General features: G+C 39.8%; 1 protein-coding gene across 1 annotated transcript; it reads right to left on the reverse strand.

The window, feature by feature from the left end:
* Nucleotides 1–1,706: 1,706 nt before the first annotated feature.
* On the reverse strand, nt 1,707–17,480 carry ZSCAN30 (zinc finger and SCAN domain containing 30). The gene is made up of 4 exons (XM_081262717.1): nt 17,433–17,480; nt 11,164–11,674; nt 10,749–10,887; nt 1,707–5,489 (listed from the first exon to the last, which is right to left on the reverse strand). The coding sequence occupies exons 2-4, from the start codon at nt 11,569–11,571 to the stop codon at nt 4,558–4,560; spliced, it is 1,479 nt and encodes a 492-aa protein (XP_081118843.1). The 5' UTR covers nt 11,572–11,674; nt 17,433–17,480; the 3' UTR covers nt 1,707–4,557.
* Nucleotides 17,481–18,896: the final 1,416 nt, after the last annotated feature.

Below are 18,896 nucleotides of genomic sequence, written 5' to 3' on the forward strand. Positions count from 1 at the left end.
AAGAAGCTGGTATTTACTATAGTAAAGTGGAAAGTTGTACAGGTTAATCAGCAACAGAAGTGTGGTTTCTGCCCACACTTCTTATAGACATGACCCCATTCAAAAGACCTAACAGGATAGAGGAACAACATACCAAAAACAGATGTGTGTGGAAATCCTCTAGAATCTTGTGACTAGAAAAAGAATTCTAGTGAGAAGCAAAGAGAATTAATGCTCCTATTAGAATATAAGTAGGCATGTGGTAACTAGTAAGAATGACAGCACACCTAACATCCATTTTTAAAGAATATGAGAAAATGGAAGAATGATATGAGTTGGAAATATGGTAAGATGTAACAATACATGGTGAGAGCTGCTCAATTCATTTTCCTCTTTTTCCACAAAGAAATACTCAAACTGACAAGGAAAAGACATTAAATAGGAATTGATATAGAGCAGAAGGAAAAAATACTCTAGAGAGCTCTTACATGTAAGAAATGTAATAGGTATTTGCTAAGGGCTCTGTATGTATACATTATTTATTTCTCATTATAGCCCATGTTTTATTTTAGGCAGATGAAGTGAAGGCTAAAGGTCATGTCTAGAAGGTAGAACTCATAACCCTATGTAAAATCACTGTGCTATCTTCCCATGAAAAACTTCTAGTTGAAAAACTAGCATTAAAATAGGAAAATCACAAAAGTGCCAAGGGACAACACATGTATGTCAATCTCATAAAATGTTCATTGAAGTAATTGATATGGCACTTCCAAAATTGATAAGCGATTCAGGGAAATTGGGATTCTATTGCTGGTGTCACGAGAGTAGACAATATCTTAGCAATCACTACCGGAAGCCTTAAGCATTGCCTTTGGACTTTGAAATTCTATCTGAAAATAAATATACTTCAGAAACCATCATGAATGTACAAAATCTTAAAAGCTGTTAAAATTTGTTGATTAATATTGAAATAAAGCATTCATGATAGATTGTTAAATATTACAATTGTACTGTATGACCCCATGTAAAAAATATATTTATGCATTAAAAATACTAGAAATGTGCAATCCCAGTGGTTGTCTCTGGGTTGGTGAGGTTATAGGAAATTTATGTTTTCTTGTGATTTTATATATTCAAATTTTTCTGCACTATTTAAGGCTAGAGGACAGGATAGGAGGGTGTAGCTCAGTGGTAGAACACATACTTATTAACATGCACAAGACACTGTTTGATCCCCAGCACCGAAAAACTCGAAAGGAAAAAAATTAGGAAAACTCAAAAAGAAGTGCAGGATATTGGGGAAATATTACGAAAAAATACTTGCTTTCCACAGCATTTGTCCTTTCTAAATCTCAAGTTTGTTAGCAAAATTAACTTATCCTTGGTTTTATCACTGATTTTTTTTTAAATGGCAGACTTACCCATTTTACATTATATACATATAAACAAGTCCTCTTAAAATTCTAAATCCTGTACAAATAGAAGCCATTCCCTAAAGACTTACGCTTGAAAAAGGGAGTAGCCAGCCAGGCTCAGTGGTACTCACCTGTAATCCCAGCAGTTTGGGAGGCTGAGACAGGAGAATTGCGAGTTCAAAGCCAGCCTCAGCAACTATGAGGCACTAAGCAACTCAGTGAGACCCTATCTACTACAAAATAGGGCTGGGGATGTGGCCTCAGTGGTCGCGTCCCCCTGAGTTCAATCATTGGTACCAAAAAATATATGCATATAAAAAAGCAGTAGCCTTGTGGTCAAGACCTTTGGTTGTTGGTGTTAAAGGAGCTGAAGAAGATAATCCCACAGTTGAAGAAGCTTCAACATTTCTGTTTATTTAAAGAGGAACTGTTAATAAGCTATTAAAGGGAAAATTTTTTTCTTTCACTAGCCTTTTCTGGGAAAGAAAAATAATGTTCCCCCTGCTCATGGCTGTCTTGTTTCTCTTGCACTAGAAGCAGTCTGGAGGGGAAAATGTCTGCCTTAAGTGGATTAAAAACAGAAAATGTACAATTGAGGCAGAGTATATTAATATTGGTTTCCTGCCTTCCCTTTCTCCCTCAGTTTCATAGACAACAACTAATGGTTGTCTGGAAGGATTGGAAATTTGAGCCTTGGCCATGGTCTCTCTAAACTTAGATTTCTATTGTAGACCTGCTGAGTGAGAAGAAGGACATGATAGTCTCCCAGGTCCTTGGTCCTACCCAGCAGTTAATGTTGAGGATTCTAACCTGGTGTGTATACCACCACCACCACCACCACCACCCCCTAAGAAAAGGAAGAGTCTTAATTCTAATGGACTAGGAGATGCCTGTGTTTAAAGAGATTCCCTAGTAGTCTCATTCTCATGGTCCTTCAACACCACCACCAGATGTCACCTCTTATGACTTTGCCAGTGAACTGCAATCATAGAGACCAGATAGTTTCCTGACACTTTTTGGCCCAGAATATAAAAATTGAGAATACCAATTCCATGAATTATTCCCACAACCTCTTTATCTCCTATCTTCCACTCCTGTTAGTGTTCTCCCTATTTCTGAATGAATAATTTCAAAGCAAAACTTTAAAACTCAAATTTTATTACATCTTGCTTTACATTCTCATACTGAACAGTTAAAGGGTATACTCAACATATAAATGTTAAAATTAGTAAATTTTATTTACAATATTTTTGCCAAGAATGTTAGGATTGGAGAAGAAAACACAAAGTACTCTAAAATGTTAAGTGTTTCTTTGGGTAAAGGGATTGTGGGTAATTTATATGTTCTGTATTATCAGCATTTACAATAAGGAAAAGCCATCAAATGCTGTTTAAAACATTAAATCATTTGATTGTCACCTATAGGAAAAGGCAACTCACTATCCCATGTGAAGGATCCCTTTAATCTTATGGTTGATCTCACTCAATGACAACTGCGTAAACTTTGGGCACAAAGATCCTTCCCAATTTCATCTCTATTACCCACAGTAACTATGAACATCAAATCTTCAAAAATGTTTTTAAGGGCCAGGCATGGTGGTGCACACCTGTAATCCCAGTAGCTCAGAAGGCGGAGGCAGGAGGATTGCGAGTTCAAAGCCAGCAATTTAGCAAGAAGCTAAGCAACTCAGTGAAACACTGTCTAATAAAATATAAAATAGGGCTAGGGATGTGGCTCAGTGGTCTACTGCCCCTGAGTTTAATCCTTAGTACCCAAAAAAGAAAAAAGTTATTAAGTATTAATTGCCCTCAACAATTGTAGGTTAATTAAAACTGCCAAAGTAAAAATTAGGAAAATATAATTTTGAGGAATCTGGTTAATTTAACAAATATTTATTGCCCTCAAGTGGCTTAGAGTTTACAGAGCTGGTGCTGAGGGTAAGAGTAAGGGAATGAAGAATATAGGGTCTGGGAAGGCAAACTTCTCATTTCTGGGTCCCTGGAAGTTTCCCATTTCCTGAGATCCAGGGTCATGAAACACACACTCTAGACCTCACTGTCCCTATAGCCTCCAATGTATATTCTTTATTTGGTGTGCGTCATGCCTGTTTCCATAAGATGTACCAGTCTTCTACTACCCTCATTCTGAGTACTTGAAAATGTAATAGGTTATAAGTTCTGTATAGTGATTATAAATAGAGAAAATCCAACACATATCTTCTAGGCACATGTCCTGGCTTCTTAGCCACATGTCCTGCCAGACTATGACAAATAATTCCTGCTAAGTGAAGAGTCCTGATGTCTCCAGATTCTCTTCTTTTCATGCCTTATATGTCCTATAACCTCTGCCTTCTTCTGCCCTTGACCTGGCTAATTTCTACAGTTTAGGTCTCAACTGAGATGTTAGCACATCCAAGAAGTCTTTAGAGATCAGGTAAGGTAGCCCTGCCATGTACTCCAGAAACACCCTGGATCTATCCTATCAAAGTACTTATTGCACTTTACTTACTTATTTAGTAAATATGTATATTCCATTAACCCTTAACTCTGGGACAGCAATGACCATATCTGTCCCAAATAGCTAAACACAGCAGGTGCTTAATTAAAAAGCAAACCTGAATTGGCCTTGTAGGAAGCATAGGGCTGTGGAGAGAAATGGGAAGTGGGAACAATGAACCACCATTCCTCAGATAATATTAAACTGCCTTGGATCTTGTTAAAACAAGCCAGGGCATAATTCAACATTTCCCATACAAGTCAACATTTCAGGTAATTCTTAGTACATGCCTTCACCTACCAAATGCACAAACGCTGAGCAGGGATCTTATCCTTGCCATCATGTAAGGAGCTCTTTTAGGTACATAATTCTGGACTTGCACGGTGGCAGTTATATTTGGGTTGGTGAGGTAAAGGTGGTATTGATGAGAGACTTCATGCAGATAAAGTTAGGCATTTCTAGAGAATACTCAAAAGACCTGATTTTTTTTTTTTAATCTTTCCACTTAACACTTAACAATCGTAACAATCATGTGGATCTCCTCTTACAGAACTGAACTGGGCTGGAAGGACAGACACCCTACTCTCAGGAAAATTCTATCTTCTGTTGAGTCTCATCCTCAAAGTGAATTTTTTGCATTTCACAATTATACAACTCTTACTCAGACTTAAACTCTGGTGTGTGTCCTTTGATGCTGCATAAGACCAGATCTATGTCTAAATGTTTTCCTACATTCACTACATTCATAAGGTTTCTCCCCAGTGTGGATTCTCTGGTGCTGGGTAAGGGCTGAGCTCTGATTAAAGGATTTTCCACATTCATTACACTCATAAGGTTTCTCTCCAGTGTGAATTCTTTGATGCTCAATAAGGATAGAGTTCCTACCAAAAGCCTTACCACATTCAATACATTCATAGCCTTTATCACCAGTGTGAATTTTCTTATGCTGAATAAGGGCTGAGCTCCGGCTGAAAGCTTTCCCACATTCCCCACACTCATAAGGTTTCTCTCCTGTGTGAATTCTCCGATGCCTAATGAGCTCTGAGCTGCCCCTGAAAGCTTTTCCACATTCACAACATTCATATGGTTTTTCACCACTGTGTATTCTCTGATGTCTAACAAGGTCTGAGCTCAAACTGAAGGCTTTGCCACATTCTTTACATGCATAAGGTCTCTCTCCAGTATGAATTCTCTGATGTCTAATCAGCTTTGAGCTCTGGCAAAAGGCTTTCCCACAGTCAAAGCACTCATAGAGCTTGTCCCCTGTGTGAATTCTCTGTGGTGTAATATCATTTGAGTTCATATTGAGATTTCCTTCAATTCCATGACATTCAGGGAAACACTGCTCTGTGGGGATTTTCTTGTTGAACATTGCCAGGCTGTACTGTCTTTCCTGGGAAGGGACCTGACTCATTTTGTTCATTGTAGCACTTCCCCTTTGCTTCTCAGAGTTGTCCAGACCGTCCAAAGCTTCTTCAACTATCTGTACTGAAGCAATTTCCCCAAGAAGTCTTCCTGGAGATATCATAGCAGTTGAGGCTACACATTCAATAATTTCTTGCTTTGCTGTCAACATTTTGTCAGCTACCATCTTGCCATCTAAAAGTGTGAATAGAAAATGCAAGTGTCATTTACTCTCCATGCTGAAAGAAAGGAAATTATTGTAGTAAGAGCAGAAAATAAAACAAATGAAATAGGTATTTTCTTATTAGGAGAAAAATTTATTAAAACTAGCTTCCTAATCTAGGAAAATTCAGTGAAGTGGCCTGGAGTAGTGGGAGGTGACCCCCTGAAAGTCAAGTAGACAGACAAGGAGAGTTAATATTGGAAAGGAGTGACAATGAACTAGGAAAGCCCTTAGTTAGAGGTGATAAATAGGAGTATCAGTGAGAAATTATAAAGCTAGGAGATGATTCTGGAGTAGAGAAGAATGTATTTTAGGTAATGCAGGAAAGGAAAAGATATGATGCAGAATAATCAGGGTAAAGATGTCTGAGTCTTAAATCAATGGTACTTCTAGCAAAGTAAGAGAGCAGGAGATATGAGTATAAAATGCTTAGGAGGTTAGTATTGAACAAAGGTAGCTGGAAAAGAACTAGAAAGCATGAAGGCAATAGCAGATTCTAGCAGGTTTCAAATGGAACAAATAAAAAACAAGCAATATAATAAGATATACAAAGCATGAGAAAGGAATGTATCGGGGTTCCTGACTCATTCTGGGGTTAGGTGGGAGCCTTAGGGGTCCATCTTTTCAAGTGTAAGGGATCAAAGAAGGTCGATGGAAACAATTGGCAAATGTGACTTCCTGATCCAAACCCAGTTCTCATACAACATGCTCCTCTTTTTTTCTAGATTTCTTGTAACTTACAACAGAAACGGGTGATATCAATTGAATTATTTCTAGAACTCTGAAGTTGCTCTCATCCTCCCAAAGTCCTCTAAACTTATATACATTTTACAGATCAGGAAGCTGAGGCTCAGAAAGAGTATGAAAGGCTATAGAATTAATAATTGGTAGAGTGAGAATTCAAACAAATCTGCTTAAACTCAAAGTTTTCAGTTTTCTCTGAGTTATCTGCCTTCCCTTTGGAAAGAAGCAGGACTGTAGCTGAACTAAAAAAATAATTTAAAACTCATTTTTTCTTTGGAAAAGTTATGTTTTTGTATGAAAACAAGTCTTTCGTTTTATATTCTTTGAGAAAGAAGTAATAGGTTTCTCTGTTAGAATAGCTCTTTCCTTTATCACACCTGCTACCTGTTCAGTGACATGTTTGGTATAAAATCCTTTTAACTAAGAATGTGACCTCTGATTGCTCAATGACAGATGCTTTTAGCCTTAATGTTCTTTAGATTATGTTGCACTGCCAATGCAGACCTCACTACTAGTTTGATGTCTCTTGCCCTTGGCTGCAGTGAGTGTTGGTTCCTCCTATGGTCTGAATATCCTTTTCCCCCAAAAATTCATATGCTGAAATCCTAACTCCCAAAGTGATGGTATTAGCAGGTGGAATCTTTTGGGAGATGATTAGGTCATGGAGGCAGAGCCCTCATAAATGTAACTAGTGCCCTTAAACAACAGGTCCAACAAAGCTCATTGGCTCCTTCTACCATGTAAGTACACAGGTGCAATCTATGAGAGAATGGCTTTCCACCAAACACCAAATATGCTGGCACCTTGATCATGAACTTCCTAGCCTCTGGAACTGTGAAAAATAAATTTCTGCTGTTTATAAGCTAGTCAGTTTATGACATTGTGGAACAGCAGCCAGAACTGACAACTCTAGCCAGGTGTGGTGGTGCATACCTCTAATCTCAACTATTGGGAGGCAGGAAAATGGCAAGCTTGGGCAACTTAGTAAGACCCTGACTCAAAATTAAACAAAAAGATTGGGAGAGTAGTTCAGGAGTAGGGCATTTACATGAGGGCCTGTGTTCAATTTCCAGTACTATTGAGAAAAACAAAGACAACTCCTAATCTTCCACAACGGCCCCCTTCTTTGGAGAATTGCCCTGGATGATGAAAGCCACTAGCCCAGGAAACTATTTCACCCTCACTGCCTCCACTGCATCAAAAGAGCAACTCTGCAATGCAATCATGCTCTTAAGGCTCCAGAACCTTTCCAAGGATTCAACCAAGATTAGGTTTTACCTGAGACTATATCATTCCTTGCTCAGTTCCCTTCCTAATTCTGTAAACCCTCTATTAAGATTTTTCCCAAAGAACATGTCCTTAATAAATTACCTGCATCCATATCTCCACCACCAATTCTTCTTCTAACAAGACATACTGTTAGGCTAGTAAAGAGCCTACAAGAAAATTATAACCCAAGGTTGTAAAAAAAAAAAGGCATGGTGACTCTTATATCAAGGCAGATCCTTCCAGTAATATAAACTTTATGACTTAGGTGAAAATATGGATTATTCACATTAATTCTTCAGACATCAGCATAAAGTGATTTATCAGGAACCTAGTCAAGTCCATCCAAGACCACACACTTGGACACCAGGCATAAATGAGGATGAGAAATTTTGCTAAGTCCAAAAATGTCTAAAAGACAATCACTATTGCTGATAATGTGATTGAATCTATAACATAATGTCATTGTGAAGTGAAAAACAATGAAATAAAGTGTAACAGATAAGAGTTGGGGAGAAAACTCTACTTTAAATCTACATTTTAAAGTAATCAGATCCTCACTAAAATATTTTATTTTGTCTTTATCCCTGAACCTCAAGAGAATGTGGAGAATTTGAAACATGACCAGAGAAATGTGTCAAAATAAACAGAGACAAAGAACACAGGAGTCAGAGACAGTGAGAGGCTTAGTTAGACAAAGGTCAAAGGTCATTTTACTTATTCAAGTACAAGTGTTTTATGAAAGCTCTGCTAAACAAACAAAAGGAACCAAATTGAGGCTAGGAATATTTCATATTGACTTGGGAAATAACTTTAATATTAGTATGCTAGGCTTCTATAAAAAAATATACCACAAAAATAGGCTTAAAGAAGAGGAATTTATTTTCTTACAGTTCTAGAGGCTAGAAGTCCAAAATCAAGTATCAGAAGTTTTGGTTTCTTTCCAAGTCAATCTCTCCTCGGCTTATAGATGGCCATCTTCTTGCTTATTCTCATGTGGTCATCGCAGTCTGTGTTGTTTGTGTACTAATTTCCTCTTATAAGGTCACCAGTTATATTGCATTAGAGCCCATTTAATAACCTCATTTAACCTCTTTAAAGGCCTTATCTCCAAAAAATACAATTATATCATAAGGTACTGGGACTCAGGGCTTCAATATATGAATTTTGGAAATATATAATTTGTCCCTTTAAAAATGCTAATAAGAAAAATCCCAAAAGCACTTAAGGAATTATAGTGGAGTCTCTGGCCCCTGAGACCTTAAATAATCTACCCTAAATGATTCAGACAATATATATTTTGAATACCTTTGGCCTCCAAGGGTTGATGTCTTGGGAGCTTGGTTCCCAGTGCCGTGATGCAGGAACTGATGGGATCTTTAAGAGATGGAGCTCAGTGGGTGGTCCCTAGAAGCCTGTCCTGGAAATGGATAAGGTATTTCTCATGGGACCCTGGTGAGTTCTTGTGAGAGGATAGAAAAGCCTGAGTCTGACCTTTGAGTCACTTTCACTGCTTCATGTGATCACTTGCTCCTGCATGCTCTCCTATCATGTCACTGCCATGATGCAACACAGCAGAACTGAGCCAATGCAGGTGACATGTACTTGAAGCTCCCAAACTGTGAGCTAAATAACTTCTTATCTTTATAAAGTTAGCTGTCCCATGTATTACATTATAGTGCTGAAAAACCAATTATAATCCATTTAGCTGTTTAAGATAGGTGATTTGATCATTTTTTTAAAATGCATTTTAATGTAGCTCCTACTTGATGCAAAGGATACTTAAGAGGGTAGTATCAGGGTCTGATGCATGGGGGAAGGTTGAGAGGCAGTTTTCAAGGACACTTCATTGGATTAATAGAATTGATTACTTTGGTGAATTGCTAAGGTTCAGGATCTGACCTTGAAGTTTGTGTCATCACATGCCTCTCAATCAACACACTAGGTATGGATTTCCCTCTTGGAGTAGAATCTTATAAACCAAGTTCATGAAACCGAGCAATAAGGCCATCATGAAAATTACTATGTAATCATCATACAAAACAGAGTGAATTAATGCATTTTTATTATAGCTAAGTTTCATAGGAAGTTAATAAGATTGCTTGATGAAGATGAAATCAGAATGATAATGAAAGTCTAATGACAACAAAGTAATAAGCTGATGTAGCTGGTGCCCCTAGGGATGATGTTGCCTTAATCAAAGTCCTTTTTGTACTAATTCTCAGCACCCATGACATCTATCAATTTATTGCCTCCTAATTTAAAATCTACCCTTCATTGTACTATCTGCAATACTGGCATCAAGCTGACATGATATGGGTTTTAATAGTATACAGGGCTAGAGGGCCAGTGGAGGAGGAAGGAACTTTTCTTTTTTGATCTGGTGTGCTCTCTCGGTTTCTGCAGTGTGGGGGACAACCAGCAGTGCATACCCCAATGAGTTTCAGAGGCACTGCCCCCCTCAGCAGCTTCCTGCAAATTCTGTGCCATGTCACTTCCCCATTGGAGGCTTCTGGCACCCATAGGGTAGCTCCTCAGTGAGTGTGACCAGCTGGGCACTTCATTGAACATCTCCAACTAGTGGGTCATGGCTGTTACCTCTCCAGAGAGATCTGGACTTCAGCCCTGGCAGATGGGGGAAAGACAGCACCCTCTTGCAGATACGTTCCTTCCTTGGGCATTCTGCCTTAAGCCGAGAGCCCCCCCCCACCCACCCAATGCCTTACTCCTGCCAATTTAGAGTTTTAGTATTTAGTTATACCACTTAATGGTTAATGCTAGTTACAGTCCATAATTCTTTTATTTATTTATTTATTTATTTATTTATTTTAATTTATTATATATTACAGCAGAATATATTCATTGTAAAACAGTTCATAATTCTTAATGTTAAACTTTCTGTGTTCAAGTTTCTGTTACTGATACAGTATTCATCTTCATCTTAGAATTTGCCTTGTTAATGGGATTCAAGTATTATTTTAAAAACAGAATATTAGTCTTTGAACATTATGGTATTATAGAGAATTTATTAAAGACCTTTGTTTTTAACCCAAGTTAAAACAATAATGCAGAGCCAATGGAAGAGTATTTCAAGGCAAATGGGGGTTCTTTCCACAATACTTAGTGACAGCTGCAAGTGACTGTTATTAAGTAAAATGCACCATGGAACACTTGATCGCCCTTACCTCATCCTCAACCCCAAAAGGGTTAAAGATCCTCACCTCTCTCGTGGAAATCTTGGGGCTCCTGAGTCTCACTCTTGCATTGGCTCTCCAAAGACCGCAACGAGTGACTTAGAGACTTCAGAACTCCTGTGCATGTTGTGTTCTTCCAGATCATTTTCTGGCCACGAGCAGAGTCCTAGAAGTAATCAAGTACTAGCACTGTGATTCTAAGGAAGCACAAGAGGAAACTCCCTAGAACAACAGGGCTAAACAGAAGGAATCAGAAACCTATTCAGATGATCAGTGAGAAAACAACAGGTCTAAAAATCCTAATGACATGAACCAATGAGTGAATAATTAATATGGTATAAAATAGAAATTGGATAATTCCATGAGGAGTCAATGCGACTCATAACAGCTTCCCCATTAACTTGCAATAGTCAAGCAAACAAACAAAACACCTACTTCTTACCTGTTGCCTTGATTCATTGAGTTCTTTCTCCAACTCTTCCAGCAGAGTCACAGCTTCTTCTCCATTATCTGGCCCCTGTTCTCGCACCCAGGCCTGCAGTTCCTCAGGCAGGATGGCCAGGAACTGCTCCAGCACCAACAGCTCCAATATCTGCTCCTTAGAGTGTGCCTCCGGTTTCAGCCACCGAGAGCAAAGCTCCTTGAGCTGGCTCATAGCTTCTCTGGGCCCACTGGAGTCAGAATAACTAAACTGCCTGAAACGCAGGCGGAAGACCTCCTGGCTCTGGGAGTTCCTCTGAAGGCCAAAGTCCTGCCCCCAAACATAATTCTCTTCTTCAACCTTCACAATTATAAGTCCTTCTTGTTCTTTTGGAGCATGGTAAGCCAATGCTGTGATCTCTTCTGACATTCTGGGAATAGACAGTCTGAAAAAGCTGTCCAGCTGAGGCAGAGAAGAGATGGAAACTTGTATCTGAGGAATTCCTTCTGAATTCCAACTCTTCAGGGAGGCCCTGAAGTGGATAGTGCTGGTGTTATACAAGCAAACCATATGCTTGGAATGTAAATACAGGTTTTTGAAGGCCAGTTGCCAGGGAATATAGCACTATAAAGAAAATTTACTAAAAGGGAGCTTCCATATAAATAATACATCTATAGATGATTCAAGAATTTTTGGGGATGTGAAACAAAACTTTAATATAGTCAAAACCAATTTGACCTTTGGGAATAATGTTATGCACAAAATTAGGGATAATTAATAGTGTTATATAAAGATAATCCTAATTGTGGCCATTCTCCAAATTAGACTACTGAGAATCATAAGCTGACCAAAGGCATACAGCCAGTGAGCAGAGCACTGGGCTCTGCAATCAAAGTAGTTAACTTCCCAAAGAAAGGAACTCACACTTCATAAGTACCTACTATGGGCCAGGTAGTTTACAAATTCTATTTTATTGGGGCATGACAGTAACACTATGTGATATTTTGATCCCCATGTTTTACAGATGATGAAAGCTTCTTGAAAGTTAATGAATTTTCCCAAGGTCCCAAACCAGTCAAGACATGACCTCAGGGTTGCCTGGCCTCAAGAACTTCTCCTTTTTATTTCAGAATTGGTTAATGCCCAGGACAACCTTGATTGTTACTATAAACTAGGAATAATGATGAAAAGATTAGAAAGGAGTTATGAAGAATGGCTATACATGTACAAACAAGGAAAAGTTATTCTTGAATTTGTCACAAGATTCTGAAACAGCACAAGGAAAAGAGAAAGAGATTCCTTCATCCATTTTTTCAACAAATACTTGAACATTAACTATGTGCTAGCAGGCATACTAAACAGGAGTCTCAAGATAATGAGTTCTGTCTGCAAGGACTCAGTTTATTTAGTATGTGAAATTGACAGGTAAATACAGATTGATAAATCTAAAGATGATGAGCACAAGAGAAAGATCATTGACCAAGCCCATGGAGAGAGGGGAGAAATGTGAGAAGATGTGGCCTATTGAAGAAATGAAAATGGTTTAGGGAGGCCAGACTAATGGTTGTCACCTCTGGCTATGTCTTAGTATAGAGGCACCATGAGAGATTCATGGAGTCAGAATCTCCAGGGATGGGGCTTAAGTGAGTGTCCCCAAGTGCTTCTAATAGGTAGAAGCCTGGTTAAGAATAATGTTCCAGAGCCTGGGGTACAATTAAGGAGAAGAGATAACTATAGGGGAACAGCCAAGCCCTCCAGGGTCCAAGGAGTTGATCCCTCATGGCCACAGGAAGGGCTGGAGGATTTATGTGCCCACAAAGAGAGAGAAGAGATGAGTAAAGGTTTGTTGCAACTATTTAGACTATGGGAGTCAAAAAATATAAAGATAGGACACACTGAATAAGGGTTTGGAAGAAAGGGGAATCTAGAAGGACTCAGGTTTCTGGCTATGCCTGGTGACTGGAGGTTGCTGGTGTCATTTGCTGAGCTATTCACTAAGAAAGTTATGTCTGAGGTACCAACAAAGCAGCATTTCCTAAACTATACTTTACCAGATATTAACAGGTGCTTCAAATACACCAAAACACAGTAGAAACTTGGGGATGTTTTTCTTAATTTTTTGCAGAAGAAAAATAATAAATATTTTTTTAGTTCTTATTATGTGATAATTGTAATTTAAGAAATCATAAGGTTAAAAAATAAACAAAAAGGAATCACATGATGCTGCACTGTCAGACCTGTGTACATAGCATTTACCAAGGGCTGCATCACATCTATGTATCCTTAGTGACTATTAGTTTCTGTTATGTCTCTTGCCTTCTTTTTTCAATGTTTGTGGTATTATTCAATTTTATTATAAATATTATGCCTCACCAACTCATCTTCCATGGGTGTGTGGCTGAAGGAAGGATATAAACTCCTCCATCTCCTTCATAGGTCCACCCCCTCTAAATCAGAATTCTCTAAGATTAGTCCTAAATTCTCCCCTTTTTTAACTCTCCACTTTCCTCCAAGGCTACCTAACCCTCACCTTTGTTTACCATCTTCTAGTATAGACCTCCTATCTGAGCTCCAGACCTATTTACCCACAGTTCTTCACTCCCACCATAACTCCTCTTGAATTTCTCAAATGCATATCAAATAGTACATTCATAAACAACTCATGATTTCTCCCATATCAAATCTGCTCTCTTCCATTGGTTCCCTTTCAGGTAACAGGAATATCTTACCTGGCTGTATAGCCAGAAATCATCCATAACAAAATTCTTTTTTTTACTTCCTTCCTTTATTTAATGCATATTAGCCTACTGATTTCATTGCCTGTCTGCCCATCCTAAACTCTGCCACCACCATATTCATCCTAACTGTCCCATCTGTCATACTTTACAATAACTTATCTACTGACTTCCTCAATGCACTGTATCCCCATTACTCTATTAATCTACATTGTAACCAGAGTTATCTTTTCAAATTGCAGATCTGATCTGTTCTTATAACCAGTTTTATTTTGTTTTTAATGATTTTAAACAAAAATAAACTAGTATTTCTCACAGTATTGTTTATTGATCAAGTTTAACTATTAGTTTCAACTTTTTAAAGAAAATTTTGTAGTTATAGATGGACAGCATGCCTTTATTTCATTTGTTTATTTTTATGTGATGCTAAAGATTGAACCCAGTGCCTCACACATGCTAGGCAAGTGCTCTGCCACTGAACTACAGCCCCAGGCCCTAGTTTCAACTTTTGATCCTTAATGTGGTTGTGATCTTTTATCAGTTGGGCTGGAGATTTGAAGGTTCCAGTGGAGAAGGTTTCCAAGGGGTATTACTCACTGTCTAGCAACTGATTGTGGCTAATATCAGGAAGCTTGGCTGGGGCTATTAATAGGAATGCTTACACATTTTCTCTCCGTGTGCCCCTGACCAGTTTTTTTTGTTGTTGTTGTTTATTTGTTTTTTAATAAAAGCAATGTACTTTTAGTCAAGGTAAAGCTCTCTTTGACTGCACTCATTGAATTTATCTGGAATTCACTAAAGCATAATCAGAATCTCCTAGATGAGGTCCCAACAATTATATTTGTAATATATTCTGCAAGTGATTCTGATGTACAACCAGGGGTTAAGAACCCTGGATTAGTCAAGGAGACACAGGAGACAAAGTTTAAAAACATTTCTTTCCCTCAAAGCACTTTTTTCACTTTGTCAGTGCATATACTTTAGTGGGATCATTTGGTTAATACCTGTTTATCTATGACTTCACTGTAAGGTACATCAACATTTTTGCTCACTATTGTATCTCCATCACTCAACCCAATGCATAACTCATAACACCTTCTATCTATATAAAAGAATGAACTGGAAAATTCAAAGAGGTAGTGGTCAACATTGTCAAGTGCCTAATATGGACTGAAAATTGTTCCCACAGCATTTCTCGTATCTGCCATAGCAAAGTGATCTTGCTCACAGAAAGAGCACCAGTTTCAGGGATGATGGTATAGCTCAGTGGTAAAGTGCTTGCCTGGCATGTGTAAGGCCCTGGGTTCAGTACCCAGTATGAGCTGGAGACCAGCTTTGAAGTCACACGACCCAATTTAGACTCATGATACAGTCTCTAACTAGTTGTCCAACATCATTCACCAAATGAATCCTTCTGAAATCCCATTTCCTCTCCTAAACATGGAATTAATAATGTAACATTGCAGAGCTATAGGAACTGGAAACAACAAAAAAGTATCTGAGTATGTGGGCTGGTGTATAAAACATGTCTTTTTATTATGATGCTTTGGCATCTGGGTATTTAATGATACTGGGGAGACTGTTCCTCCCAGGACTAGCCAATCCCTAGAGATAGTAAACAACTCACCTATGAGCATACCTTCTAAATGAAACCAACAGTTCCAGAGCCCCACCACCTTATCTAAAGGGCTCTCATACTCAAGGCCATCACTCCCCTCTACTCACATTTCAGGATCAAGTATCAAACAACTAGGAAGAACCCCTCTCCCGAGAGGTCACTAAAATTATCCAAATCAGCCAATCCTACCCTTGCTTACCCTGTCTTGATGGTTTCTTCCCATTGAACCCACAAAACAGGCTCTTGCCCATTTCCCCTCACTCCCTCTGCCTCTTGACCAATTGGCAGAGGAATTCCACATGCTTCCCTGTAAGGCATGCCCCCTTTTCTTGAAAACCATAACAAAGTACATTTTCAAAGGCAATCATCTTCTGATCTGTGGTCCTCACTAAACCTGAACAATAAAATATACATTTAAAAAAAATGAGTAGGTACCCAAGACATCACAGATAAGGGTAAATTCCACATCACAAAGTATGGGTTACAGAATAGACTTTATTGGGGAAAATTTGCCAGCCAGCAGTTGGTAAAAGAAAGTATAGGTCCACTGATTCTCCCATCATCCCACCGAGAGGAAGTTTGGAAAAAGGTGTTCTAGTGTTTCAGGGGAGAGCTTCTGCTACCTTCTTATGGTGCAAATTTGAGAAAGCAGTCTTGTCAGTGGGGGTAGAAACCAACTGTTTCTCATCAGAATTCTGGATTTAGGTATTTATGCAGCTGTCTAGCAAACCAGCTTTCTAGTACCTGGTGTGTGTGTGTGTGTGTGTGTGGTGTTTGGTGGGTGGGTGGAGCCTTGGGGAGGTGGGAACACTGAGCTTGCCTATAGCCCCTTCCTCTGGAAGAAGGCATTTCCCTCCCTGGCAATCCTGCTTGCTGAGGCCTTCGGTTCTACAATGTATCTGCTTTCTAATGTAATGCATTACAATGAATCTATTTATAATCACTCAATTGTAACAGAAAACACCAATTGAAACTTTATTAGACTCCAGCATTATCTACCTTTTAAGTGTCTTAATTCATTTCATCTTCACAGCATTCTATGGTGTACATTCAACTGTTTGAAGAGCAACAGAACATATGAAATAATTTATCCTAGGCTATATGGCTTCTACGTGATATGGTCTGATTGTTTTGAAATCAACTCATCTGACACCAGGGTACATCCTCTTGGATGCCTACTCTGAGGAAGTATTGTTTCATAAATGCATTCTCCCACCAAATCAAAACGCCCTTTAGAAAAGGGCCTGCATTTTCCCACATACTTATTTAAAATATTTATCAAGGGGCTGGGGATGTGGCTTAGTGGTAGAGTACTTGTTTGAAATGCATGAGGCCCTGCCTGGATTCGATCCCTAGAACCACAAATCAATTAAGTATAAAAGTAGAAATATTTATTGAGTGCCTATCTGTGCACTGAGCAAAAAAGGTATCAAGACAGTGTCTTTGCCATCACATAACTTAAAAATAGCGAGAGGCGCACGTTAAACAGAAAGCACACTTAATTACCCAACTTAATTGTGATGAAAACTACGAAGGGGAAAGTGGAAGGTGTTCCGGAAGTGTCTGACAGGATCACACCCAGACTGGGAAGCCAGGACGGATGGCTGAGACCTAAAAGCTCGCTTTGGCCGCCCGAGAAGTGGCAGTAAGGAACCCATCAGCGCCAAGTCCACCTCTTAAACCAGCAGCCGGGCACACAGGAGGCTCGTTAAGTGCTGGAGGAGTCAGTGACCGGTGAATGAGCGGTGGAAAAGATGAAAGGATGCGCTGACCGACCGGCCAACTGACAGCTAACCTCGAGGGGCGGGCCCTGGTACAGCCGCCGGCTCTACGGAGGCAAGCCGCGGGAGCCCAGGTAAAGCGGCGGGGAGGACTGAGGCCGGACAGGGGCGGGTTGGGAAGCACCTGGGGCCACGCTGCCAGACCTCCCCACTCACCCTTCGCTCTGCCGGCTGCGGGCACCGACCCCAAGGAGGGAGAAAGAAGGCCTCGCGCTGCTTGCTTACCGGAAGTGCGAGCGGGCGCGCCCCTCTAGGAAGACCGGAGGACTGCACCTCCGTGGTCCACACGCCTCTCCGCGCAGGACTAGTGTCCTGAGAAAAGGAGATGGTTTTGAACTCTTGATAAAAGTGTAATCAGAAGTTACAGTTGGAGCAGACCTTGAGGGTTGAATCAGGTTAGTGACTGGAAGAAAGCCATAGGTTTTCAAGGCATGTTCTGTATCCGTAGTGTCCTAAACGGAAGTCATTAGCCACGTGAGGCTCTAACTTGAAATATGGCTGGTGAGACTGACAAATGAGTTTTCGTCTTATTTAATTTGAATTGAACACATTTAAATTACTGCATGTGATTACTGGCTACCATATGAGACAGCAAAATCCCAGTGAGTAAAATGGGATAAAAGATTTTTAATGAAGTAGATCAAATAAATAAGGAGTGCCAATAAAAGACTGTAAAATTGCCTTCCATTTTAAAAGTCCATAAAGTTTATACACAGAACATATTCAATTTGTTCATTCCCTTGAGGGAACTAGCAACACATTTATTGGTCTATAAATACCTAATTTTGTCACGGAAGAAGAGATGTCTCGGCAGAAGGGTGTGAGGAGTTCCCAGAGAGAAGAGGGAACTTGACCCAGAACCAGTCTGGGGTTCTTGACCAACATGATGGGAAAGAATTTCAGCACATGCGGATCAAAGGCATAGACAGAGCTAGTAGATACATATGGAGGGTGGAGGATAAACTCAAAATAGAGATTCCTTTGGGGTAAAAGCAAGGAATATGAACTCAAGGGAGAATGCAGGCTATCTCCTGAGGGAGAGACAGCCACCTTTGGTGTGCCGTGCTGATAAGAGGGCCGGTGCTTGAGGGTGGATAAGAGGTGCAGGCAGAGTGGAACTCCACAATTTCATCAGTTTTTCCTGGGGCTGAGATTGTGGCTCAGCAGTAGAGTGCTCGCCTAGCACATGTGAGGCCCTGGGTTCGATCCTCAGCACCACATAATAATGAAATAAAGATAATGTGTCTAACTAAACTAAAAAATAATAATAATAATAAAAAAAACATGGACACCTGAGGAACTTCGTGTCCTAGGGCCTAAACATGGACGTGCACCTGAGGCACTTCCAGATCCGGGTGCCTAAATATGGACGTGCACCTTTGGAACTTCCGGATCCGGGGGCCTAAACAGGGAGGACTGAGGAACTTCCGGATCCAAGACCCCAAAGATGGATGTGCATCTGAGGAACTTCTGGATCCAGGGGTCTAAACATGGACACCTGAGGAACTTCTGGTCCTAGGGCCTAAACATGGGCGTGCACCTCAGGCACGTGCACCTCAGGCACTTCTGGATCCGGGTGCCTAAACATAGATGTCTGAGGAACTTCCGGATCCAGGGGCC

Source organism: Spermophilus citellus, assembly GCF_964194105.1.
Source record: "Spermophilus citellus genome assembly, chromosome: 12".
Taxonomy (NCBI): Eukaryota; Metazoa; Chordata; class Mammalia; order Rodentia; family Sciuridae; genus Spermophilus; species Spermophilus citellus.

Coding starts and splice junctions, on each gene's coding strand:
- ZSCAN30 (XM_081262717.1), bottom strand. CDS start 11,571: ATGTCAGAAGAGATCACAGCATTGGCTTACCATGCTCCAAAAGAACAA. Junction 10,888..11,163: donor TCAATGAATCAAGGCAACAG/GTAAGAAGTAGG, acceptor GATTACTTCTAG/GACTCTGCTCGTGGCCAGAA. Junction 5,490..10,748: donor CCAAGATTTCCACGAGAGAG/GTGAGGATCTTT, acceptor TCACACTTTTAG/ATGGCAAGATGGTAGCTGAC.